The sequence below is a fragment of the Podarcis filfolensis genome, assembly GCF_964270895.1.
Source record: "Podarcis filfolensis genome assembly, chromosome: 2".
NCBI lineage: Eukaryota > Metazoa > Chordata > Lepidosauria > Squamata > Lacertidae > Podarcis > Podarcis filfolensis.
Window position 1 is genome coordinate 108,006,519 of NC_139605.1, and position 26,662 is coordinate 108,033,180.

A 26,662-nucleotide genomic window follows, 5' to 3' on the forward strand; every position below is an offset into this window, starting at 1 on the left:
AATAAAATTATATATATATATTATAAAATTATATATATATATATATATATATATATATATATATATATATATAATTTTTTTAATTAAATTTTCCATTTTAACAATCCAATCAAATCACATTAAATATTTCATATATATATATGAATGATATGATATGATATTGACATACACATGCATGCGCACGCACACCAGATTTTGGAATATGGATCTTCCTCGCTCTCTTGGTCATGTCCCGAGGGGGCATTCTCAAATGCCTTCCTCCATCCCCACAGAGGCCTACTAGGATTTCTAAGCCAACCCATCTCTCTCTCCTCAGGCCATGCCTCTCACTGGTCCTGCTTCGCACCTTCCTTGGACATTTTCCCCCTAGCTATAATATGTCCTTGAACTCTGAGAATGTTGATTACTTGCCTGGATGAAGAATGGAGAAGGGTGTGCAAGTGTGTATGCAAACTTGGCTACAGTACAAAAGTAACATTTACATGTTTTGCTCCACCCACTTTTGGCCTGTCCACCACTTCCATATGGCCCTTGGAAGGTTTCTGAAAAGGGAATGCGGCCCTTGGGCTTTGGAAGGTTGCACACCCCTCTCCTACAAGGTCCCTGTTAAGTTGTGGGTGAACATATCAGATGACACAGCGATTCTTCAACAGCTCTTGTTTATTCACAGGCCAGAACAGAACTGAACTGAAGGGTTCAGCCAGTCTGCTTATATGGAGCTCCACTACAACGCAACTGTAACACTTTCTGTAACTATCCAATCACTGAACGTCACTTTCAATCCCCTATTTGCATATGTGGATCTGAGTGAAAACTATCTACAGTATTCCCCTGCTGGCCCAGGGTGACAACTTCACAGTACATAACAGTCCCCTTTTTTCCATGGGTGTTCAACAGTCTAACGGTATAACCAGAAGCCAATTCCTATAGAAACATTTGAAGCTTTAGAGACCCAGATTTACTTTCAACCTTCCTCCAAGCAAGTGCATCGCTCCCAAATCCTTCCATCAAACCAGCTGAGCTTTCATGCTTCTCTAGTATACTCCACTGGGCATTTAGGAAAGCCTTTTTATTTCCTTCTCACTAATGAGTTGTAGTGAGACAAAGAGTTATATAACTGGGGAGCATACATTAGAAGTCTTTCAGTTGGGGAGGGGAGTTGTAGCAAGCTTTAACTCCTCTCTTATTCGGGGGGGGGGGAGTTTCTCTGTGAGCCCATGAACTGATTCACTTAATCCCACCCTGACCAAGGCCAGGATCCCTGTCAAAATGGTGACCATCACATCTCCGAAAAGCTACAGAACAGATAATGTGCTTTAGCATCCAATGTGCGCAACAGGGGTTACGGTGATCCAACTGGTTTCTCCTCCTCCATTTTATCTGCTGTTTGGCAGAGGTAGTTGATGAACAGATGGAGAAAACAGAAGCTGCCTAGTGGGCTTTAATATGATAATAAGCTTTATACCTGCTTGGGCTTCCTATCTGTGCTCCAATTATGTGCAGTGTACTTGTCGCCAATAAAGTACAAGTAGAACCCAGCACTTTCAGACATCTCTCACAGTGCTGGCCAAGCCCCCTTGCCCATCGCATTTTTTATTTACTTTTTAAACCCTCCTTTGTAATGTGAGTGTGTGGAGAGAGATCTGTGTCGCTTTTTGCCATTCAATCTGTATTGTTCTTGTTGTTAGCATTAGTTTCACTTATGAATAGCTTACAGCTTGGTGTCCCAAAGCAACCTACAACATAATAAAAGGTATATAAAGCAAGTAGGCCCCTTCATGGATCACTGCCTTGCCATGGCGAAGGGGTTTGAATAACTCAGAGAAGTTATGAACTATGCCATGCAGGGCACCCAAGATGGACAGGTCATAGTGGAGAGTTTTGACCAAAAGCTATGGTTTTCCCAGTAGTGATGTATGGAAGTGAGAGATGGACCATAAAGAAGGCTGATCGTCAAAGAATTGATGCTTTTGAATTATGGTGCTGGAGGAGACTCTTGAGAGTCCCATGGACTGCAAGAAGATCAAACCTCTCCATTCTTAAGGAAATCAGCCCTGAGTGCTCACTGGAAGGACAGATCCTGAAGCTGAGGCTCCAATACTTTGGCCACCTCACGAGAAGAGAAGACTCCCTGGAAAAGTCCCTGATGTTGGGAAAGATGGAGGGCACAAGGAGAAGGGGACGACAGAGGACGAGATGGTTGGACAGGGTTCTCGAAGCTACCAGCATGAGTTTGACCAAACTGCGGGAGGCAGTGGAAAACGGAAGTGCTCTGGCGTGGCGTGCTCTGGTCCATGGGGTCACGAAGAGTCGGACACGACTAAATGACTAAACAACAACAACAACAACAAAGCAAGTAGGAGGAAGTTCCAAAAGGAAGGTGCTGCCACACCAAAGGTTCAATTCCAACATCATGTGGAGCAGACTGTCATGGAATTCTACTCAATATTGATCCAGAGCAGATTCAAGTGTATAGTTAGCAGAGTAAAAACTTAAACATGTTGCAGGATTCCCCCCCCCCAAAAAAAATAGACCAGAGGCAATTGATACTTCATCCAGCAGAGTTTTACTGCTACTGAAGGCAAATGAGCATAATGGTCACAAATCCAATACATTCAGGATTGGCACTGTCCCATAGCTGTCAACTTTTCCCTTTTCTTGCGAGGAATCCTATTCGGAATAAGGGAATTTCCCTTTAAAAAAGGAAAAAGTTGACAGCTATGCACTGTCCACAGGAAATCCAGTTGCAGCAGACTTAAATTAAACTTACAATAACTTATAATAAGACTAAACCTTAACACGATATACAGAACACCACACCAGAAGGAAAAGAGATAGAAAGAGAAAAGTGAAACCCAGGCTCCTTCTGGCCTTACTTTTATAGTCACCATGACCTTGACAGAAGAGATAACAGAACCAGTTTAAGCCAGCTGTGCTCAGCTTCTCTGAATAACCCAAACATCATGAACCTTCTGCTTGTTTCTTTCACACACAGAAACTTCCAGAACCATCTTGAAATAATTACAGATAGGTAGCCGTGTTGGTCTGCCATAGTCAAAACAAAAAAAAAAAAATTTCCTTCCAGTAGCACCTTAAAGACCAACTAAGTTAGTTCTTGGTATGAGCTTTCGTGTGCATGCACACTTCTTCAGATACACGAAGAAGTGTGCATGCACACGAAAGCTCATACCAAGAACTAACTTAGTTGGTCTTTAAGGTGCTACTGGAAGGAAAAAAAAATTTTGTTTTGAAATAATTAGAATAGGAAGGATTTCTACACATCAGATCAATGCTTTCTGCACTGAGAAATGCAAACTGACACAGAAAACATGATAGGATGGTGCCTTCAGGTTGCCCCCTTCTGCAGAATGCCGTGATAGGTGTGTGCTGGCCTTCACCACACTTGGTTGCAGAGTGGTTTACTAAATTAAAACACTGAGAAACAACAACCAGCTGGTAGTTTCTTTAGTACCTGAACACCTCTAAAGTCCTATAGCTTACGTTTGTGCATCACACAAATGCCCGATTCAAATCTCAGCTCTGAACTTCCAAGATGATTAAAAAAAAAAAAGCATCGTATTCTTGCTCTTGCAATTTCAACAAGTTGGGCTGGATCCAGGCTTTTAGCAGCAGAAAGGTTCTTTCCATCCATGAAATGCTTTGGGTCCTGATGAGGGATCCCACTGACACTGGGGGCGGTGTAAAATAGGGGCACAGTCAGGATGCATCATGTAAAGAAATTATTAATATCTGAACCAGAATTAACTAACCGCTGTATTTAGAAGGGAGGGAGGGATTTCCAACTAAATCAAACTCTTTGTTTTGTGTTTTTCCCACTGGCTTGGCTCATCTGTTTACATCTCCTGGGAATTGCATTATAATTCTTGCTGCAGCAAGAATGTCATTGCTTCAAAACAAAACATGGTTCACGTGTGCTCCAGCACTCAAGGGGGAAAGCAAACAGCCTTGAAGAACTTTAAAAAAAGAAGTCCTAATGCAACCTATTACACATTTCTTTTTAAAATAATAATAAATAATAATAACAATAACAACAACAACAAAACAACAACAATAAAATAATAGTAATAATAATAGTAATAGTAATAATAATAATAATAATAATAATAATAATAATAATTAAAATGTTTGTGAAACAGTTGTGTGGTGAGCCTTCTCATTAAATGACAGTATTTCTTTCAGTTTTTGAAAGGATCGGTAAACTTTTCCAAATAGCATGGGAAGGAGAGATTTCAAACAATGGTTTTGTTTCTTTCTGTCTGAGAGAAATGATCAGTTTTCAGTGAAAAACTTTTGTTTAGCTGTTCATTTCCAATGGGAAATACAGCAGTGAAAGCTGTCTTTTGCCTTATCAAACTATTTGGCCATCTGTTTGGTCACATCGCTGTCAGGCAAGAATGTCCAGAGTGAGGAATTTACTCTTCATTGTCAAAAGTACACTTACAAGTTAGGAGATGACATGTCCATCAGTCCTACGTCTCTCAGCTACCCCCTAGGTATGCAATGAGAGAGTTCCCAATGAGGCAGTTGCCACAACAGAGAGGCTTATGTATCTCCCCCATCCGAGCTGCAAGCAAGCAGACGGAGACTCTGCCTACATATAACCTTCTGGACAGCAGCTTTCTGGGGTCTGAAGCCTATCCCTGCCACCTGGTCCTTCTGGCTGGAGAAACTAGGAATTGAACCAGGACCCCTTGTGTGCTTTGCAATAGCTATGCTCTCTGTCTGACAGCAATGGAACTTTATTCTGTTATGAGGCAAGCATGAGTTCCCAGCCCTGTGGTTTGCTTATAACACCAATTTGGGATAGAAGATAATTTGCAAGGGGCAAATTTTGTCATGGGCCAGGAGTCAGCTTCACCTGCTGAACAGCAGCCTGAAGGGGGAGAAGGTGAAGTGACTCCACCTGCAGCTGATCAGCCTTCAATGATACAGAGGAGGAGGCATTGATGAGAACCAGCTGGCTTCAGCCTTCTTAAGCAGAGCTTCCAGCAGCAGTCAGATACTGGTAAGAATGCTTGTAGTTCCTGATCCTACCTCGCTGTTTCCGGCTCGTCGTGACACTTGACCCCATGATCACTGGATTCCCTGACCCCTGGACAGACTGACCATGTGGATTGCTGTTTGCCCAACCCTAGGACTGGACCTGATTCTGCCTCGAGGCAAGTACACCTCAAAGACTCTTCTGGTTGGCCGGCCTCCCACTCCTCTGAGCTTTGCACATTGTTGCTCAGTAGACAAGACTACAACAGAAAGGGCCTAATAATAATAATAATAATAATAATAATAATAATAATAATAACAACAATATTTTATTATTTATACCCCACCCATCTGGCTGAGTTTCTCCAGCCACTCTGGGCGGCTCCCAATCAAGTGTTAAAAACAATACAGCATCAAATATTAAAAACTTCCCTAAACAGGGCTGCCTTCAGATGTCTTTTAAAGATAAGATAGCTGCTTATTTCCTTCACATCTGAAGGGAGGGCGTTCCACAGGACAGGTGCCACTACCGAGAAGGCCCTCTGTTTGGTTCCCTGTAACCTCTCTTCTCCTAATGAGGGAACCGCCAGAAGGCCCTTGGCGCTGGATCTCAGTGTCCGGGCTGAACAATGGGGGTAGAGATGCTCCTTCAGGTATACATTTATATCCCACCTTTTCTTCAAGAAACACAAGATGGCCTATATTCTTTCTCACTCTGTAGTTTGTTTCTACAACCACCCTGTGAGGTAGGTTAGGCTGAGGGATAATGGCCAGTCTGAGGTCACCAATCAGCTTCATTGCCAAGTGGGATTTTGAACCATGGTCTTCCAGGTCCCAGTCCATTATGCGAATCACTCTCAGTTCAGCTGGTTTGTTGGTAGAGTGAGAGACGGATAATGTAGTTATTTCAGATGGAAGCAAAATCGCCCTTTGTGTTTAGATTCATTCAGTGGCATTTTTCTAGAAAAAGAGGGGCTGGAACTCGCCATGTTCTCTTGCAATGGCATCAACCTGAGAGGTGCCAGAACTGAGTTCCAGTGAGTTCCAGCTGGGGGGGGGAGCCCTGGACTCATCATAATATCATCTCCAATCATGGCTTTTTGTAGCTGTTCAAACATCTACAAAGCTGTTTGGCCAGAGGCAAAGGAAATGAATAGGGACGTCAGAGACATCATGTATTCATCTTCACCCCCCCCTTTTTTTAAAGCCTCTATCAGTTTCCACCTTCCGTTAGGCACCATTTTCCACTGTCATTTTCCAAATTTTGTTTCTGTTGCTAGCCAGAACTATGCTGCTTTGCTACAGAATGAGAGTTTCCCCTTACTGACCTGCTGAATTCTTGCTTTAGAAATAGGAAAAACCATAATATAGATTACTCTTAGTAAGACTCCTCTATATTTGGATTGCTCAAAACTGCTGTGTCTCAAACATGCAGTCTTTGGAGATGGAACCAGGATGCATTCTGATTTGGGGGAGGGGGGGATTGTCAGCTAAAATAAGAGTAATTAATCTTAATTCTAACCCTCTCCCTGAAAGAAAGAACAAAAAAGAGGCTTTCTTCCTCAAGGGAAGCAAAGAAGGCTCAGTTGTTCTGTGGCAAATTAATCTTACAAAGGGAATCTTCCGAAGAAAATCAATAGCTTATAACAAGGGCTTGGAAGCTCAAAACCAGAACTGAAAGGGGATTTTTCTCTGCAGTCTTCACTGTAAACAATGTTCTTGGCGCTAAATTATGGGGGGGGGGGGTTTGAAACTCTCTATAGCTATAATCTGCTCTTTCTAATTCTCCATTGAAAATGTGCAGTAGTTGTTATACAAATGAAGTTCAAACTAATATTCGCAAGGACTTGCTAAAATGATTGGTGCCCTAACAGTGGTTGTAGTTATAATAGTAAAGGTAAAGGGACCCTTGACCATTAGGTCCAGTCGTGACCAACTCTGGGGTTGCTCATCTCGCTTTATTGGCTGAGGGAGCCGGCGTACAGCTTCCGGGTCATGTGGCCAGCATGACTAAGCCGCTTCTGGCGAACCAGAGCAGTGCACAGAAACGCCGTTTACCTTCCCGCCAGAGCGGTACCTATTTATCTACTTGCACTTTGTCGTGCTTTCAAACTGCTAGGTTGGCAAGAGCTGGGACCGAGCAATGGGAGCTCACCCCGTCGCGGGGATTCGAACCGCCGACCTTCTGATCGGCAAGTCCTAGGCTCTGTGGTTTAACCTACAGCGCCACCCGCGTCCCTTTTAGTTATAATAGTAATATACCATTAATGCATATGGTGTTTCAGAGTTTACTAAGTAAAAATGACTAGTTCCCGCTCCCTAAGATATTCCATACTGGAAGGAACTTATTTATCCAGCAGGTATCCATATTTTCAGGTTCTCAGTTCTGTACGCCTCAGAAACCTCCAAGCTAGGTAAGGGATAAGGTGCAAGTTCTGAGATGAGGTTCACATTTCAGACTAGTGTCCATGTGATTTTTCTCACCTCCACTCCATACTCCTAAATGCACTGGCACAAATGTATAAAATGTTCATTCAGCAATTTAAACAGCTGGCCAGAATTGTGTCTCAACCGTTGTCATGGTTCAGAGACTTCCTTATGGTCTGGATACCCCCAATAAACTGTCAAGACCTGTCATGGCTTTCAGAGATGGAAGTAGACAAGGACTCCTCCTGAGAAATCATGGACCACAGCATGAGCAAGACATGGGGAATAAAGGGACAACCAGATGGAATGCCTGGGCTCAGCTACACAGCTGCAAATAGAACGTTTTAAGTGCATTATATCAATGTGACACAAGATGGTGCTAGTGAGCTAATGGCAAATTCCATATATATTTCAAAACTTTTTTTAAAAAAAGCATTTTCACAGCATTTTTAAAATATGTATGTGTAGATTCAGCCCCTGAGACCTCACCCTCAGGATCGGGGGACATAATGCCACCTCCAGCTCTGGAGACCCCATAACCAGCATTAGGTCTTGAAGAACAGTGTGATCAGACAAAGCAACCTAGATAGTCTCTTGCACTTATGTTGGCAACCAATTTATAGAAGTACAGTGGTACCTCGGGTTACATACGCTTCAGGTTACATACGCCTCAGGTTACAGACTCTGCTAACCCAGAAATAGTGCTTCAGGTTAAGAACTTTGCTTCAGGATGAGAACAGAAATCGTGCGCGGCAGCGGCAGGCCCCATTAGCTAAAGTGGTGCTTCAGGTTAAGAACAGTTTCAAGTTAAAAATGGACCTCCGGAATGAATTAAGTACTTAACCCTAGGTACCACTGTGTATCCATTTGTAGCCAGAGAGAGACAAGGAGAAGTTAATACGCAGAGGTGAACGAGAGGGGGGTTGTTGTTTTTTTGTTTTTATTATGTATTTTGTGATTTTATGTTGTAACTGCCCTGAGACCTGCGAGTATAGGGTGCTATACAAATTTAATAAATAATAATAAAAAGAGGGAGGGAGTGGGGCACAGAGGCCTCAAACTCCTGTGCAAGATTTTTGAATGCCCAGACTTCACCCCGCAGTTAACATGCAGAGACCCAGGTTTAAATGCATGATTCAGACTCTACCGTACGTAGTTTAAAATGCATCAATTTAATAACCAGAGGCATTCTCCCAATAATAGACATACCTGTCAAGGCACTTACTGTTAATACAAACTATATTGAGACAAACAAGCGACCTCGAGGCAGAGCACACTTTGCCACCAGCGTCTTCTCTTTTAAATCAAGCATTTGTCAGGCTGAGTGTCTCCACTGATCATAGCTGTGTTAGGAACAGCAGGGAAGATTGATGATAAACCAAGCGTTGGGTCTCAAGCCATTTAGACAGAGCTCTTGAGGTGACTCTACAAAGCAAAGCAGCCTTGCAGGATCTTTTAAAGATATTTATTTCAAATGCTAATACCTGTTTTACGAAAAGAAGGAAAACACAGAAATCGCTTTCTGATTGCCCAACAAAGGCTGGTTTGTTTGTTTTTTTGTGCTAAGCTGAGGAACCAATCATGGAGCTGTATTCCCCCCCCACACACACACACACTATAAAAATACTTTGAAACAGAACAGCCATCAAGGGCACATACAAATGGATTTTCTCCCAACTGGGGTGGGAAGAGTTCGAGCCAGTCTTCTTTGGTGATCACTCAAAGCCGAGTAAGATTGTCTTCCATGAACACGGTCTTAACATTGAGTCCGTAAGTGACTGTGGAGGCCAATTCTGGATCCACATGTCCTTCCACAGTGGGGACATAGGATTCTGGGCAGGAGTTGATCACGGTGTGGATTTGCCAAATGTGCCTTTCTCTTAGCACGTTTCTCCCTTTTGTCCTGAGTTTGAGCGTCTTCAAAGCCCGTGACACCTTTGGTAAAGACTGTTCTCCAATTGGAACACTCACAGGCCAGTGTTTCCCAGTTGTCGGTGTTTATACTACCTTTTTTTAGATTTTCCTTGGGAGTCTTTAAACCTCTTTCGTTGACCACCAGCATTACGCTTTCCATTTTTAAGTTTGGAATAGAGTAGTTGCTTTGGAAGACGATGATCAGGCATCCATACAACATGACCAGTCCAATGAAGTTGATGTTGAAGAATCATTGCTTTGACACTGGTGATCTTTGCTTCTTCAAGTACACTGGCATTAGTTCGCCTGTATCCACAACTCAAAGGCCGAAACACCTGAGGTACTAACAAGGGTCATTTCTTACTGTCTCTTGTCTGACAGGTTCCTAGGACCACATGTCAGATTCCTCATGGCCCACAGAGGACTCTGGCTGCAGTATCCCTGGCCTGAATTTACATGTCAATTAGATAAAAGGAGGAGATACAGAAAGGGTGCCCCATGAGTAGGAGAAATTACTCACCATCACATGCTCTGCCTTTGTGCTTAAAATCAAGAACCTGACGGTAAAACACAGTGGCAAGGGAGCGATGCTAAAATGTATGTGTCAGGGAACTGCCCTCGGAGCCAGAGGCGGAGGCAAGGCTCCCAAGCAATGCTGGAGAAGGGCCTAGCAGGGAGAGAGGCAGCTCATCGGCTGGGGAAGGAAATCAGCGTAACACCAGGGATAAAGGGGGGCAGATGGGGGAATCGGCGAGGGGGCTCCAGGACTCCTCGCCGGAGACCAGCGGGGAGAGCACGGGTCCTCCGCTGCCCACACCCAGACTTCCGCGCAGGGAGAGTAGGCGGAGACTTGGCATCAAAGAACTTCTATGCTGGAAGAGGTTCAAGAAACGCCCACTGACGGATTCTGCTAGCGACTGAAACAGCCACGAAGTGAAGGGCTGTCCAGACAGAAAAGGTTTAACCAGGGAACCTAGCCAGGAGTGGCGGCAACTTACGCACGAGCAACCCCTATAACCATTACAGTATGGCAGACTGAATAAAAAAATTAAAGACTTAAAAGCCAATCTGTAGTTAACACAAGTTTCACTAGTCCATTAATATCTCTACTGTTTCTCCAGAAGGTGGCAGAGCAGCTTTTATTTTATTTTATTTTTTAATTTAATTTTCAAATTTACAAACAATTGTCAAACAAAACAAAAAGAGAATTCCATAAATTCCCATGTACTTCCCTCCTTCTCTTTGTGGGTCCTATTGTTAATCATTTCGTCCTGCATCTTTTATGATAATCCAAATCTTTTACCTCTCCATTGTGTCCAAAATTCACCATTAAAATACAAGTGCAAATTCCAATTCTACTAACGATTTTAACTGTTTGCAATGTTTTTTTTAAGGTAAATTATAAATTTTCCCCATTCCTTATTAAAATTTTGGTCTCCCTGATTTCTGATTCTTCTGGTCATTTTTGCCATTTTGGCATAATCCATCAACTTCATCTGCCATTTTTCTCTGGTAGGGACTTTATCTTCTTTCCACCTCTGAGCCAATAACATCCGCGCAGCCGTGGTTGCATACATAAATAATATTTTCGGCACCTAGGCTTCAGGTTATTTTTAGAAAAAGTTGTTTTAAACATTTTTTTCAGCTCATATATCATTTCCCAAAATTCTTTTACTACCTTACATTTCCACAACATATGATAAAATGTCCCTTCTTTTTGTGTACCTTCTTATTATCTTTACTTTGCAGTGAAGTGAAGTGTTATCAATAATAATAAAATAATAATTTTTTATTTATACCCCGCCCTTCCCAATTCAAAAACCGGGCTCAGGGCAGCTAACAACAAATTTAAAACACTGAAATTATAAAAGCAGCATAAAATACAGTATAAAAACATGAATAACAATAAAATTCAAAAATCAATTTAGGGGAAATTAGCATTAGATAATCCCCAGGGCTAGCTGGCTTAATTGGTTCTACTTGGGCCAGCAAGGAGGCCAGGGGAGAATTAGCTGTGGTGTCTCAGAGCAGGTGATCTTCATAAAAGGGGCGGGGGAGGGAAGGGAAATAAAAGATCAGGCTGAATTCAGATTAAAGGCCAGGCGGAATAGCTCTGTCTTACAGGCCCGACGGAAGGAGGTTAAATCCTGTAGGGCCCTAGTCTCATGGGACAGAGCATTCCACCAGGTCGGAGCCATCACTGAAAAGGCCCTGGCCCTGGTAGAGGATAGTCTGACTTCCTTAGGGCCTGGGACCTCTAAACTATGGTTGTTCATGGACTTTAAGGTCCTCTGCGGGGCATACAAGGATAGGCGGTCCCGTAGATATGAGGGCCTTAAGCCACAAAGGGCTTTGAAGGTCAAAACCAGCACCTTGAACCATGAGCCTATACTCCACCGGGAGCCAGTGCAACTGGTAAAGCACTGGGTGAATATGCTCCCATGGCAGGGACCCCGTGAGGAGCCTCACTGCAGCATTCTGCACCCGCTAGAGTTTGTGGGCTTGCAACTTTGGCTACTTGCCACACAATGGCTATACTTTGCCTCCACGGTCAGAGGCAGCAATGCACTTAAATACCAGTTGCTGGAAAGCACAGATGGGGAGAGTGGTGTTGTGGTCAGGTGCTGCCTGAGGGTTTTCTGTAGGCAACTGCTTGACCCCTGTGAGAACAGGTTGCTGGATGAGATGGGTCATTGGCTTGATCCAGCAGGGATGATCTTATGAAGCAGCTCTGCCATTCTTGAATTTCAGTGAATCGCCATTCGTCAGCTCATTAAGTCCGTTTGAGACCCAGTAGTCAAGACTGACCAGCCAAGGGTGGTCAGGATGTTCCAGAAGGGAATTGCCCTGCACTGAGCATGCATTCCACTTAAGTTACCACAGGCCCTTCTTGCTATGAGGCCTTGGGGGTCTTAAAAGTCATTTTAGGCTGAGAACTCAAAGGTTTGCCGTTTCAGAGCTCTTAGACTTGTTTCTCCACCTTCATCTGGTGAAATGCCCACTGCATGAAATATATTGGGTTTATGTCGAGATGGAACAAAAACTCAGGGTCCAAATGGTTGGCTTGCCACACATACCAACTGGTCCTAGATAATTTCCCAGTAGCTTGTGTGGGAATGTTAAGGATTGTAGGCAAGGATATATTGAATAAGTTTTATGCTTCCTTCACTCACACTAGTAAGTGATGCAGCAGAGCAGATTCCCTGGAAGCTAGTTTGCAGATTTCTTTGAATCTCTTACTTAAGATTATTTCCTGGTGTCCCCTTTGATCCCTCTTAAAAGAATAAAGAGTCTTTCTGAGTAAAGTAACGAAAAGTTTACTCACATTTCAGTTCACGATATGATCCCTGAAAGGCAGGCTTTACTTAGCGATTACATAAATCAGGATCTGATTTCTTTCCATAGGACCTGTAAGACAGAGTTGTTCCGCCTGGCCTTTGGCTTGGAATCAACTTGATCCCCTCCCCCTCTTTCCTTTTTCCTTTCTCCTTCTGTGATGGAACTCCTGTTTGGGGACTTCCCTGGCTTTTTTCTGGCCCACGTAGGACCAGTCTGGATAGTTGGCCTTGGTGAAGATTTGACGTTTTCATCCCCCAAAAAGTTTTTGATTTGAGTTTCTACTGAAATGAGGCTGCATTTTAATGTTGTATTTTAATCTTGTTTTTAAGTTGTATTTTAGTTAATTGTTTTTATACCTGGTGTTAGCCATCTTGGCTGGGGAGGGTGGGGTATAAATAAAAAAATGTTATTATTGTTATAAAGAAACTGTGAGTTCATCTCATATGGAGACTGAACCCATGTGCTGCTGGCTGAGAGACAGCAGACAGCAAAATTACATTAAGATAACACAAAATGGCTGCAGGGGAAAAACAACAAGACTGCAAGTGAGAAAATGGCTGCATGACTCGGCTCTTTTATGGAGTCAGCCAAGCCATGCCCATCTCCCAGGTCACATGCAGGGGGAGAAGCTCCAGACCAGTGGAATAGGAAGTTACACTGACTGGATGACCCCCTTCCTGTGCCCACTCTAGGGAAATAAGGAATGTTGCATTTGACTGTACCAATGGATTACATCACACAGATTGATCATCTGTGCACCAAAACTCCTAGTTCTATGGACAATTTCCTCCTCTGCTGTAGGCAACCTACCACGACGATGAGATGAGGAATGAGGCCAGGGAGAGGCTGACACTGCAGCAACAAGGCTGCTGAACACGCCCCCTCCATGGCACCTGGTTGGGTGGCCATCGGGGGGGCGTGAGCGCCAGCCAGGTGAGCTGGAGGCAGGGGGCAACGCCCCCTGCTGGGCGGTGCTCGGGCTCCCGCCCACAACCACTCCCCTCTCTTTCAGGGAGGAGAGTCTTTCTATGGACAATTTCCTCCTCTGCTGTAGGCAACCTACCACATAGTCCAGCCCCTCCCTATTCCTTCATTCTCACATACTAAAACGCACACCCTTTCGTTTTGAGTGATTCTTCTTCCCACAACCTTCATTTCTTCTTGTTCCTGGTCTGTCTTCTTTCAATAGCCTTTCTCTTCCTCTCTGACCCAAGGTAGTAGGAAGGAATAAGATCAAAGACAGATGATTCTCTTTGTTCCTATACTTCCCCATTACCACAGCATCCTGATTTTTCCTTTCCTCTCTCTCTCTCTCTCTCCCATCTCTTGTGGCCCATTTATTTTACTAACATCCATTTTAATGCCATGAATTACTCCAGCTGTAATGAAATAGGAGTTGTTACAATCCCCATCTGCTAAGTTGATTTAAAGTAGTTGGCCTTTCATTATAAATGGTGTTTAAATCTACTTGCCATGAGATTTTAAGTCAATTTTATTATTAAAATGGCTGATGTATTTAATTAATTCAGCCAAAAATCAACAAGAAGTTAAGTACACAGAAGGGTAGGAGAGTCGGGAGCCTACAATCTGGGGAGCCAAAGTGGATCACAATTTAGTTAAACCTTGATCACATAAATTATTTGGAACATCTCTGGAGTGGGGATAATTACTTACTGCCTACTCATAAATACCTCCATTAATATGATTGCATAATACTACATTCACTATATTAACTTTTCCAAGCTAGGAAGGGCTAGAGGACATGTGGGTCATACTAAATTTCTTGGACATTCACATGCAGTTATATTGTGCCCCAAACATGCATTCTTATGTTGTACTCTTTTCAGAGGAGGGAATGGGGGGACCATGGAAAAACCCAGGGGTGTTGAAAGGGCTGAAAGATTGGTAGAGCATTTTGTATAAATTGCATTGTATATAAATGTCCCAGTTCCTGGGAACTATTCACATATCCAAATTTGCTGGGCCTAGAACACTGGATTCCCAATAAATGGATTCAGAGCAACCACAGAAAATGCTGCACAATATCGTCACTGAATCAAACAGTAAAAGGTGGTACAGACTTTAGACCAGGGGTGGGCAACCTCAGGCACAGGGGACAAATATAGTCCTTCATGTCTCTCTGTCAAGTTCTCATGACTCCCATGAGGCCACTACTTCATACTCTTCTTGGGAGCTGTAAACCACAGGGCTGGGAACTCGTGCTTCCCTCATAATGTGTGCCCCAGTCCCATTAGCTGTACAGTGGTACCTTGGGTTACAGACGCTTCAGGTTACAGACTCCGCTAACCCAGAAATAGTTCCTCGGGTTAAGAACTTTGCTTCAGGATGAGAACAGAAATTGTGCGGCAGCAGAGGGAGGCCCCATTACCTAAAGTGGTACCTCAGGTTAAGAACAGTTTCAGGTTAAGAACAGACCTCCAGAACGAATTAAGTTCTTAACCCGCGGTACCACTGTAGTAGCATCTCAGTGAAAACCGCTCTCATGAGCATTGTTAGACTTCAATGTAGCCGTGGGGAATCCCAGCCAGATGGGCAGGGTATAAATATTATTATTATTATTATTATTATTATTATTATTAATTTATTCTGTTGATCACACAAACTCTTCTTTCAGGAGTGCACATCCAGCATTTGTTTGTTACACAGACGACCTTGCAATTACAGAATCAGGAGCTGAACTCTGTCCACAACCCTTTTGGGCTCATTATGCCTTATAATCGCAGCTCCTTTCCTTGAAGCAACATGGATAACTCCATCTCTGAGAGTTAGCAGAGGGGAAAATCCAGCAAGCCAAAGGTCATCACCTCTTTCTTCCTGAACTCCTTGGCTGCCCTTGGCTTCTGGAGTGAGTGCTAGGAAATAAAGATGAAACCCTTTGCTACCGAGTCCAAAAAAAATGCCAACAGGGGCACAATCCCGAAGTCTTAAGATGTTATAATAATAAAAAAGTACAATAAAATCATAAACTCGTGGCTAATGAGCCTCTGCCCTCTTGTCACCATTTAGTGGGAAATCTCATTAATTCTTTACAAGGCCCTTTAGAAGACAGACCACAATAGGATTGTACTAATGTTTCCTCCAGCTCTGCTGGCTGTCAAAACTCTGTAGATGACTTCATTGCCTTTGACATTTTTACTTCTGTCCGGTTTAGTTTGTTTGCTTGCTTGAAAAAATAACCTACTGTGTCAAACGCTAAAAAAAAGGTCAAGCATTCTTTTTCTCGTCTGATGGGTTATAAACTAAGATAAATTAATACAGTGCACCAACCATGTTGACCTTCCTATTAAAATCTGCCTGCTTTAGACATTCTTTTTCTGTCTCTAGCAATTAAATTGAAGTTCTACATAGCTCTCTTCACTACTCAAGCCACAGTCAGACTTCTCTAGCCAAAAGCAGCAGATACAAAGCAGTTCGCCACCCAGTCACATGATCCAGGGGGTGATTTTGCTACGCGGACACATGGTCCAAGAGGAGTTCAGTGTGGCAGAGATGCTGGGATCGACTCTCAGAACTGCGAGAGACAGTGACGGATGCCTTTCAGGACTGCATGCCGTTGTCACTGTTTTATTGCACGCTGCAAATGATGCCTCCTCAAGCTTGGGGTTCTTGCTTGTGAACTTGGACCAGTTGGAACCAAAAGTGTTATTTCAGCTGTCCCAAAAACGCATAAATGAAAGCCCTTGAATGACAAGGTGGGCTGCAGATTTCCCAAGACAACCAAAGATAAAGGGCCCCTACACAATTCCAGAGTGGAAGTGCTAAGACGGTTGGATGGCGTCTTGCGCTCCTCCTGCCATCAACTCCTGCAGCCAAGCTGGTGCCAAACGTATTGCTCTGTTTTCCTTTGGGACCACATCAGCGAGGCCAAGTGGGGAGGGTCTTATCATCTGGGCAACCCAGGACCTCCATACACAGGGCATCAGCCCAGTATACCTGAAGGAACGTCTCCACCCCAATCGTTCTGCCCGGATGCTGAGGTCCAGCTCTGAGGGCCTTCTAGCGGTTCCCTCACTGCGACAAGCTAAGCTACAGGGAACCAGGCAGAAGGCCTTTTCGGTAGTGGCGCCCGCCCTGTGGAATGTCCTCCCATCAGATGTCAAAAATAGCTACCTGACATTTAGAAGACATCTGAAGGCAGCCCTGTTCAGTGAAGTTTTTAATGTGTGACATTTTAATGTATTTTTAATCTTTGTTGGAAGCTGCCCAGAGTGGCTGGGGAAACCTAGCCAGATGGGTGGGGTACAAATAAATTATTATTATTATTATTATTATTATTATTATTATTATTATTATTATATTATACACACTGCCCAGGCTTGCATCCCAGGGAGGTCACTTGGGTGCTGCTGATGCAGCAGTTTGACTTCACCCCTGGAGGTGCACTCCATTGTCCCTCAAGCCAGATGGATGCCAGCGACAACAGTTGGTGGGGGCGGCACAGGCAGAGCAGCATTGCTCCCCTGCCTTGTGGACACCACTCGCCGCTGCTGTTTCCGGAGAGGGGGAGTGGAAGGGGTGGTGCAGACCTGGCAGCAGAGCCCATCTGATGCTCGTGCCGCCATGCCCGGACTGCACCCCACTCCGTTCATCTTGCCTTTCTCAGGAATTGGCAGCAATGCTCTGTGTCCAGAAGGCTGGTGAGCAACGTCAACCTGCCTCCCCACTTCACTGACCACAACCACATTGATAAGTCGCGTCATTTGTGTCCTGATTTATAAGATTAAGTATATAATCTTAATGTTGGGGGTTCTGCTCCAGTCTATTTCTCCATATATGAAGATATAACAATGCCAGTCAACAAGGCCTCCTCTCAAAACGCCTGGTCTGTTTTCTCGCCCCATTTGCTCGAAACCTAACAAATATGTTTGCCTCTTTGTTCCGTCCAGAGCTTCAATTTTTCTCAATGTTTTGTGATGAATCCATTGCTGTAGTGCCCACAAGTTGTAGGCAATTACCATTTAACAATCTACATATTTAATCCCACTCAAATGGTTGACAGCGTGTGCTTCGTATGTTCTGGCTTTGCTTCTTGGTAGTGCTGATAGCAGTTACTCACCACGATGGATTTTATTGTGTTGAAAGCAAGGCAACCCCCTTTCCCCCAAAAGGCTTTGCAATGAAGAATTTGGTTTACAAAATGAAGAGTGGTTTGTTTTAAATGAAAGATCTTGGTGGGAAAGCAGAAGGCAGGAGATATGCACAGGAAGAATACCAATTTGAAAGGTAGATGGCTAGGAACTTCTAGTTAAAGGATTCCAGTGATTCAGGTCTCTCTGCCACAATCCTGCACACTTTTAGCAACCTATAGGTATTTTAAAGCTGGGTTGCCATATGTCCAAAATTTCCCAGACATATCCAGAATACTGCAGCCTCAAGCAGGGTCTGGAAATTGGCAGAAAACGAACAAAAAAAGCTCAGTAACTTTTCTGCCTGGATCTTCACTTTTCGAAATACAGCAACCTACTCCAAAGTGTACTGTTTATCATATGCAATATATCTTCACATAGCCTAGTTTAATGGGCAGTCACTGCCCCAAGGTGAGGATGGTGGAGAATCTCTGTATTCAAAAATAATTGCATGGTTTACATCACTGCTGCATAATTTGCGTCCCAGAGAACCAAAGAGATCTTTTGCATGTTTCAATATACAGTGGTACCTCAGGTTAAGTACTTAATTCGTTCCGGAGGTCCGTTCTTAACCTGAAACTGTTCTTAACCCAAAGCACCACTTTAGCTAATGGGGCCTCCTACTGCTGCCGTGCCGCTGGAGCACGATTTCTGTTCTCATCCTGAAGCAAAGTTCTTAACCCGAGGTAGTATTTCTGGGTTAGTGGAGTCTGTAGCCTGAAGCGTATGTAACCTGAAGCATATGTAACCCGAGGTACCACTGTATATTGGGGCCTGTAGGGTAGCTGTCCCCTGAGTATTTGTTTTTGGGTGGGTCGGGGGGGGGGATGTGGATTGTGTGTGGACTCAGGCAGCAACCATGTAAAGAGCATAGTTCCTGCGAGACAATTGGTGGGTTGTATTCCACATGGCATGTGACAAGTGGCACAGCTCTGGTTGTTATGCACAGTTTTGAAGTCTGGGTCAAGTTCTGAGCATTGTTTTCAGTTGTTCATCCTGCGTTGCTATTGCAAACCTTAATCACCAGCTTCTACCTCTCATGCTTGTGCCAAGGGCCCATCTCCAGCCCTCCATCCTTTGCAGACTGGGATGCAGAAAAACAGACACACTCCTGGGCTACGGCGGCAAATTGCTACGGCAAGCCGCAGAACAGTGCCGACCTCTGTGGTGCATTTTGCATCTTAATGTGTTAAATTCACTTATTGACAATAGAGAGGAGGAACAACTGGTGCAGCGCCAGTACAAGCCAGATGGTCACTGCAATTATTAAAATTATGCGGGCTGCAAAATCTCCAGGATAAAAGGAGAAAGGGGGGGGGAGTGCTATTATGAATTTACAAGCTTGTTAGGAGATCGCATTGCAAACAAATCTGAATTTCTAAAAAGGATATTTGTCGTTTTGAAAGACAGCAGCGGGTTTGATTCTCCAGTATTTATTATTTGCTTTCCCCTCTATCCTTAGGTTCAACTAATCCACTATAACCATGAGTTGTATACAAATGTTACAGAAGCTGCAAAAAGTCCCAATGGCTTGGTGGTAGTTTCTATATTTATGAAAGTAAGTATCTTACCATTTCATCTGTGTTGAGTTACATTCCTTTCAGACGGTTGTAAGAAATTAGGAGTATTGGTGGCTGCTCGTATTTAAACCTTCTTCCAGTGCATTCCCAATACATATCAACACAAAAGTAAGGCCCGGGTGTTTACAGGGTTGCAGCCTAAGTAGATTGCTGGTGGATTGCTTTAATAGCTGGTAGATTACTTCAGTAGCTTTGTGCACCATACCTTAGGATGAAAAATGATCACTGTGGCTCAGTACTCGGTGTGAAATTCAATTGCAACAGACCATTTCCATTTTTTCAAAAGCATATGGAGATGTTTTAATTCCAAATATGCTTTTAGAACATCCACTATGGCCCTCTTTCAGGCTGCAGTCCTGTACCCCATTGAACTCAAAAGAACTTCTAGATAGATATTGATAGGGTTGCACTGTTACTGCCTCTGTGCTTATCTGATCCTCTTTCCCTCCCATTTTTTAACATAAGGTATTAGAGTGGATGTTTCTGTGGCCATATTGGTTTGATGCACACCGGATGTCAGTATATGCTAAAAGGGATTTCATATTAAATTCAGAATTACTACTTCGAGTTCTTAAAGCCCCAGTAAATAATCAATGCTTCACTTGGCAGGGTACAGAAACTTGGGGTAAAGGCAGATATAATATTCGAAGAGCATTTATTTGTATGTCTACATGTTTGTGTTCTGGGGTCAGCTCTGAGAAACTCGTCCTGTTTGTTTTCATTCTGATTTTTTTAAAAAAAGAAGCCAGAGGTACCTATTGGTTAGCACTCATGATATCACCAACCCACTGCCCAGTCCCCAGTTTTGCAACTTTAAAAAGATATTCTGTAGTAAAGTGGATGAATATATATTTGAATATGTTATGTATATATTCGTCTGAACATATATTTGAATATGTTATGTATATATTCGTCTGAACATATACATTCTGATTTTAAATCCTTTGCATATAAGTCCAACAGGTGGAGGAGAATGATGTCAAACAGATGAGTAACAGGCAAGAAAATTGTGGAAATCATCATAAGGGGCAATTGCAGGCTGCACTTTAAAAATAAAATCAGAGGATCTTTATATCTCTGCCCATACAATGATTCAACAGTATTTTCCACTTTAAATGCAATATTCTTTGCTGCTGTGCCACCTTCGCTGTAATTCCCTGCTGGACAGAGTTCTGGAAGTAAATTCAGCCACTGTATCTGAAGTGATTTACCAGAATGTATGGCAATGTATGACCACTAACCATTGAGGGCCAACGTACCTACTCCCAATGAACCTGGCTAGGTGCTTCTTGTTACATTATTTGAGCATGGATATTTGGCAAGAAGAACCAAGTGTAGGACTCTGAATCACGTCCAAACAGCTGGAGGGGGGTTGGGGAGGCGTTTAACCCTTCCTCGCCTACTGCTTCCCCCTGAATTGCCCTCCCTCCAGCCATCTCCTCTCCCGAATATGGGTTCTAAGATTTGTGTTTGCTATGGCAAGGGAAACAGTGACTTGGAGAGGGGTTTAGCAGGAAAAGCAGTGGGCGGAGGAGGGTTAAGCAAATCCTCCTCCCTACTGCTTTTTCAGCTGGTTCGCAGCCACTCCGGTTTGCAGATCTGATTGTGCTGCCAAACAGATTGTTCAGCCCTCACATTGCAGGCTGCCAATGATTAGGCATGATTTTTCCACAAATATTTTTTCTTCTTCTGTAGAATCCCTTTTTCTCTCATCACATTAAATCATCCCGCAGGACCAAGTGATGCTTTGATCTGTTTGCCCTTGGCAAATTGTTTCTTAACTTTTGGAGAGGTTGTTTTTAAATATATATAATATATATTTATGTAGAAAAGCTCTGTATGGCACAACTGGAGCTTCTTCCATAACAACAGAAGACTGACCAATAAAATAGGTCTCTTGGTTGCTCAGTTCCAGTCCTATCCTTCTGCCAGTACCAACAATATGTTTCTAGAAAAGAGAGAGAATCGCACTGCTGGAGGGAGGTGGCGGTTGGCAGTGTGAATAGCTGCTTCATGAATTTTGAAGACTTCCTTAGTGGAGAATGTGATTTTTGTACTGAACAATTCCTAGAAGATACCGCGTATTGCTTTCCCGTGTCATCCAAACCCAAGTCAAAATGTCAAGTGCTGATTAACTCCTATATAAAATTTGCAGTCAGGCTCCGCTCAACAACCGTGTGGCCTTGAATCATGACCACAACATGAAAATTTAACCAAGCATCAAAATAAATAGAGGCAGAGGCCTGAGGAGAATAAAAGGAGTGGAAGAAACAAAAGAGAAGCAGATTCATAGATCTGGCAAAGAAGAAAGCATGTTTCGTGTCACAGTGTCTCACACAACCTCAAAGGCCAGAAATGAGGAAGGCACATATATTAAAGGGTTTGAGTATGTTTGCTTTTAGTCAAAACCCATCCTGCCAATTTCTTGAACGTCTCCTTCCTCCGCAGAAGAAAGGCTTCTGTTCTTCTGCCTTATTCACAGGGTGATACAGAATTTCTTTAGAATTATGTTGGGTGCAGAGTTGAGCGCTTCTCCTCAGAAGTTAACTTTCTGCCAGTTCCCAAGTTGCAGCTTTATTCCACCAATACCCACCATCCAAACAGATGCACTTTTCCATAATGAGGTGTTTTTGGTGACCGGTTTTTGACGACAGATTATCTCTCTCACAGGTGTCTGAATCATCAAATCCATTTCTAAACCGTATGCTTAACAGAGACACCATCACCAGAATAACGTATAAAAGTAAGTTTCTTTCTGAAATAAACATTTATTAAGGGTTCTGGGGGAATCACACTGTGAAGAATACCTAATCCAAGATTTGGTACTTCCCAAATTGGCTGTGAGCTTATTCAAGTTTTCCTCAGGGGCATTTGGTTGGAGACCGTTTTCAAGATAAGTACAGGTATTTCCAGATGTGGGAGAGAACGGAGTTCAACGAAGCATTTATTTAATTTATATTTCATAGAATTGTTGAATTGTAGAGTTGGAAGGGATCCCGAGGGTCATCTAGTCCAACCCCCTGCAAGGAAGGAATTTTTATTTCAACATTTATAAGCGTCCTTTTCAGCCTAAGCCCTTTAAAGTGGGTAACAAAAATTCAAACCAGAATCAAAACGTAACGGAAGGCACACAATAAAAAATATGTCAAAGGTAATCATGGGGTGTTTAAAAAAAATAAAGGAGTTACCACACAAGATATGAGCAATCTGCTTAGCTGGTGTTAACTTGAGATATAACTTCTAGTTATTTGTGGTTGCTTCAAGCTTTCTCAAAAACATGTCTTTATCATATTAAAGTTTCTGTGAACTTAAATATCAACTGGGTTAATTAAATCTGGACCTAATTATATTTCAACACCACCTAAAAACTGTTAGCAAAGTCAATAAAATAATGGAAATTGAGTCCAGAGAGAAAACTCTTGATAACACTCTACTGAGCAAATTGAACAAAAACGGTATATAATTTGAGGAGAAACAAGTAGAGTGGTCTTTCTTAGGTCAGGCTTTCTACATAACAAGTAGACATTCATCCAAACATACAGAGGAAAACTCCCTCAGCACTACACAACCAATCAGGGCACATGCCACGTTGGGTGAATGCCTGATTGCTAAGCACCCTGGGATCATTAAAACTGATGAAGCATGAGATATAAATAAAATAAAATAAATTTGGACATTGTGATAAGCTACGCTTAGATGAAACTAGGTAGTAAGGAGGAGAGCCTGCATGGAAAGTAAGGCAAGAAGAGAGCCCATAAACCTATTTGCAAAAATTATGCGTCAAGAGCTGTGATGGGTAGCATGCGGCCCAGTTAATAGCATTAGAACATCAGCATTAGAATGCTGTTAGAATAGAGTTGTCAAAGACAGTACATAAGAATTACTTCCTGCAGTAACAAGTATTGATTAGAAGCATTTTCAGGACAAAAAAGAAATGCAAAAAAACCCCAAGTTATTGAACGTAATTTCACAGATGTCTTGGATGATGGATTATAGTGTCATTGCACGGGGCGGGGAGATGTAATTTTGTTTCATATATTAGAAGGAATTCCGTGCTGCTTTTAAACAGCTGGCTTCTTTAAAAACCCATGCTTAGGAGCTTCTTTTGTGCAGTCAGTGTTCAGTTTCAGCTTGAAGAAAATAAGAAGTGTCATTCACTTAATTTTGGTTAGGCTAAAGAGTGCGGAATTAGGTTCAAGATGAGGAAAAGTTAATGCAATAATTGAAGCTGTGGTTTTCAAAGCATCACAAAAGATACTCTACAGAAGATGGGTCAGGAACATCCTAAGAGCCAAGTGCCCCTTGGATTTTCAGAGTGGGTTTTTAGATGAGTGCTTCATTTATTTCCTAATGATTACTAGCAACCACCCCTCTTCCATGCAGTGTTATGGGAATTCATGGAAATGACTGTAAGTGTGATAAGAATGATATTGATAGTTCTAAAGAATCATTGCTCTAATATTTCAGCTTTTTAAAAGCCAGTAACTGGGGGACTCAAGGTTCTGGGTTTAAACTCTCTTTGCTGCACTTCCAGAAGAAACACATTTGTTCTTACAGGAACTAACATCTAAAACTAGTGTTTGAGGGCTTCTTCATCACACATTTCATGTCTTAGGTTCTTTCCTACATATATCATAGAATCTTACATTTTTACACAATGGAACTTCCCCTCCCTTTTCTCCTCCTTGATGTGCTATCCAAATAATAATAATTCTGCTTTGGAGAATTGGAGGAAACAGAATTGGTGGATGTGCTGGGGGGAGTGGACAGAGGAGAAGTTCCATTGAGCAAGCAGAAATCCTTGTGAATGGGATGGCTTCATTGGATACAGCTCTTAAGTGAGAAGTTCACAAATTGTCCTAAAGGAGAATAGAGTTGGGCAAAGAACGCATACTTCCAGTATGTACCCAGCTCAGAGACCAACAGGAGATATACAAGGCTTCTAGAAGACAGGGTACCAAATTACTTTTGAAGATTATGAGCAGATGATGTATGCTTGCAGTAAAGAGGGCTGGCCAAAGCACATTCGGAAGCTGTGCATCCAGCATATGTTGCTAGCATTATCAATCTACTAGGTCCAGTTCTCTAGCATTCCTCTACCCAGCTGCTCTGTGTAGAGGAATGACCCTCCTTTCACTCAGATTCCTGCTCATAGGAGATCCCCCCCCCAAGTTGTTTCATTAGCTGGTCAGCTCTAACTGCCTGGATTTTTGCTGGAGTGATGTTTTGTTTTGTTGCTGCAGGTATAAGCTTCTCAGACTTTTGTGTAGCTGGAATGTACCACTGAGTTACCACTGATGCAGGTGGCATTGTGGTCTAAACCACTGAGCCTCTTGCTCTTGCCAGTCAGAAGGTTGACGGTTCAAATCCCCACGACGGGATGAGCTCTATCCCAGATCCTGCCAACCTAGCGGTTCGAAAGCATGCCAATGCAAGTAGATAAATAGGTACTGCTGTGGCGGGAAGGTAAACGCCGTTTCCGTGCGCTCTGGTTTCCGTCACAGTGTTCCATTGCACCAGAAGTGGTTTAGTCATGCTGGCTGCGTGGCTCGGAAAGCTGTCTGTGGACAAACACTGGCTCCCTCAGCCTGAAAGCGATATGAGCGCTGCAACCCCATGGTCGCCTTTGACTTAACCATCCAGTGGTCCTTTACCTTTACTTTTTTTTTTTTTTTTTACTGCGCTATTCACTCTTTCCCTCGGGGCCCCACCCAAGACTGACACATGGTTCTCAGAAGGTGACTAACAATGAAATGTGGCCCATTGGTGTAAAAAGGTTCCCAGCCTGTTATGTACTGAGTTGAATAGGATCCAAACTGCAGCAGTCTGATTGGTCCTAGAACAATAGGATCCAAAAGGCAGCAGTCTGATTGGTCCTAGAACAATAGGATTCAGAATGCAGCAGTCTGATTGGTCCTAGAACAATGCAGCAGTATGATTGGTTGGCAGGAACCACCCAATCATGCTCCAGATAGAAGTGAATCCACAACTTGATTGGCTTACAGTAGAATTCCGGAATTAGCCAATCATGTGCAGCCCATTGTGTAAATAATGTATATAAAGCAGATACTTTGAGGGGACATTCATTCATTCATTCCTCCTCACCACTATGAGCTGAATAAAGAGCATGAAATCACTTTGCGACTCTGAGTATATTTCACAGCCCCTGCCCTGATCCCACCAAGACCATTTGGGGGCTTTCAAAAGCCAGTGCCGCTGAATTTAAACTCAACATGACACATACTGCACAATTGCAGCTCGATCTATGAAACTGACCCACACAGTGATGAACAATTTCCTCCTTCCTTTGCACATGGATCTCCCAAGAAGATGGGCACATTTGGTCTCCATCTCGGCTTCCCACCCTTGGCAGATGTAGTCCTTGTGATAGGACATCTTCTCCTTGTGCCTACATAGCCCTCCTACATCAAGCTTATGTTTCAAAGCAGGTTGGGTGCCCTTGAGAGGAGTCCTCTTCGCCGTGAGCTTCATCACATTTTGTCTCCTCTGCCTGTTTCAAGTGCAGGCCGGAAATGTCCTACCAAACTCAAAAAAGGACTTGGGGCCTCATAAAGCTAATCTTAAAATGAGAGGTGAACAGCCCCAGAAAGAACTATAGTTCTCCTAACCCCCCACACCCTGCCACACTATTATCCGTCATGAATGAAGCAACAGAAATGAGGGCGTCTTCGCTGCTGCTACTGCCGCTAAGGGAAAGGGGAGGATCTGTTTGGGTGGGAGGTGACAGGATGGTGGGATTTGGCGATCATGGATTGCCTTGGATTTTTACCCAGATGCTCTGTCTCCTGCCTGCTCAAGGAGAATACTCTAAGGCAATCCAAGGGCAGCCTCAGAGAGCTTGGTCCTCTCTCAGATCAGAAGAACTTTTTTTTTCTTTTCTTTTTTTTAAAATAGTTTTTATTAAGTTTCTTACAAATATAACACATATTACAACAAAAAAGAAAGAAAATCACCAATATAAACAAAAAAGAAAATAAGAAAAAAAATAAGTATCAACAAACACCCAGACAATACAAATTAATTGGCAACTTAAACTTCTAACGTCATAAACATGGTTTTCTCTTCCTCTGAGCCCTCCCATCTGAATTTCCTTGTATTTAAATGTAGCAGTTTTCTAATATCATTATTAAAACACAATATTCCAATTAGAATCAAATTTCTTAACTTTTCTTAAAGTTCTAAATCTCAATTATTTCACTAATTCTTACTTTCATCCTAGGCCTATTTAGTACT

General features: G+C 42.9%; 1 protein-coding gene across 4 annotated transcripts in view; it reads left to right on the forward strand.

The window, feature by feature from the left end:
• The window catches only part of CA10 (carbonic anhydrase 10), a 354,321-nt gene that overhangs the window by 308,308 nt on the left and 19,351 nt on the right, over positions 1 to 26,662 (forward strand). For all 4 annotated transcript variants that reach the window (XM_083598944.1, XM_083598945.1, XM_083598946.1 and 1 more), the window contains 2 exons: positions 19,291 to 19,386; positions 22,079 to 22,151. In XM_083598944.1, coding sequence (XP_083455070.1) covers positions 19,291 to 19,386; positions 22,079 to 22,151 — 169 coding nt within the window. The remainder of the gene's footprint in view (positions 1 to 19,290; positions 19,387 to 22,078; positions 22,152 to 26,662) is intronic.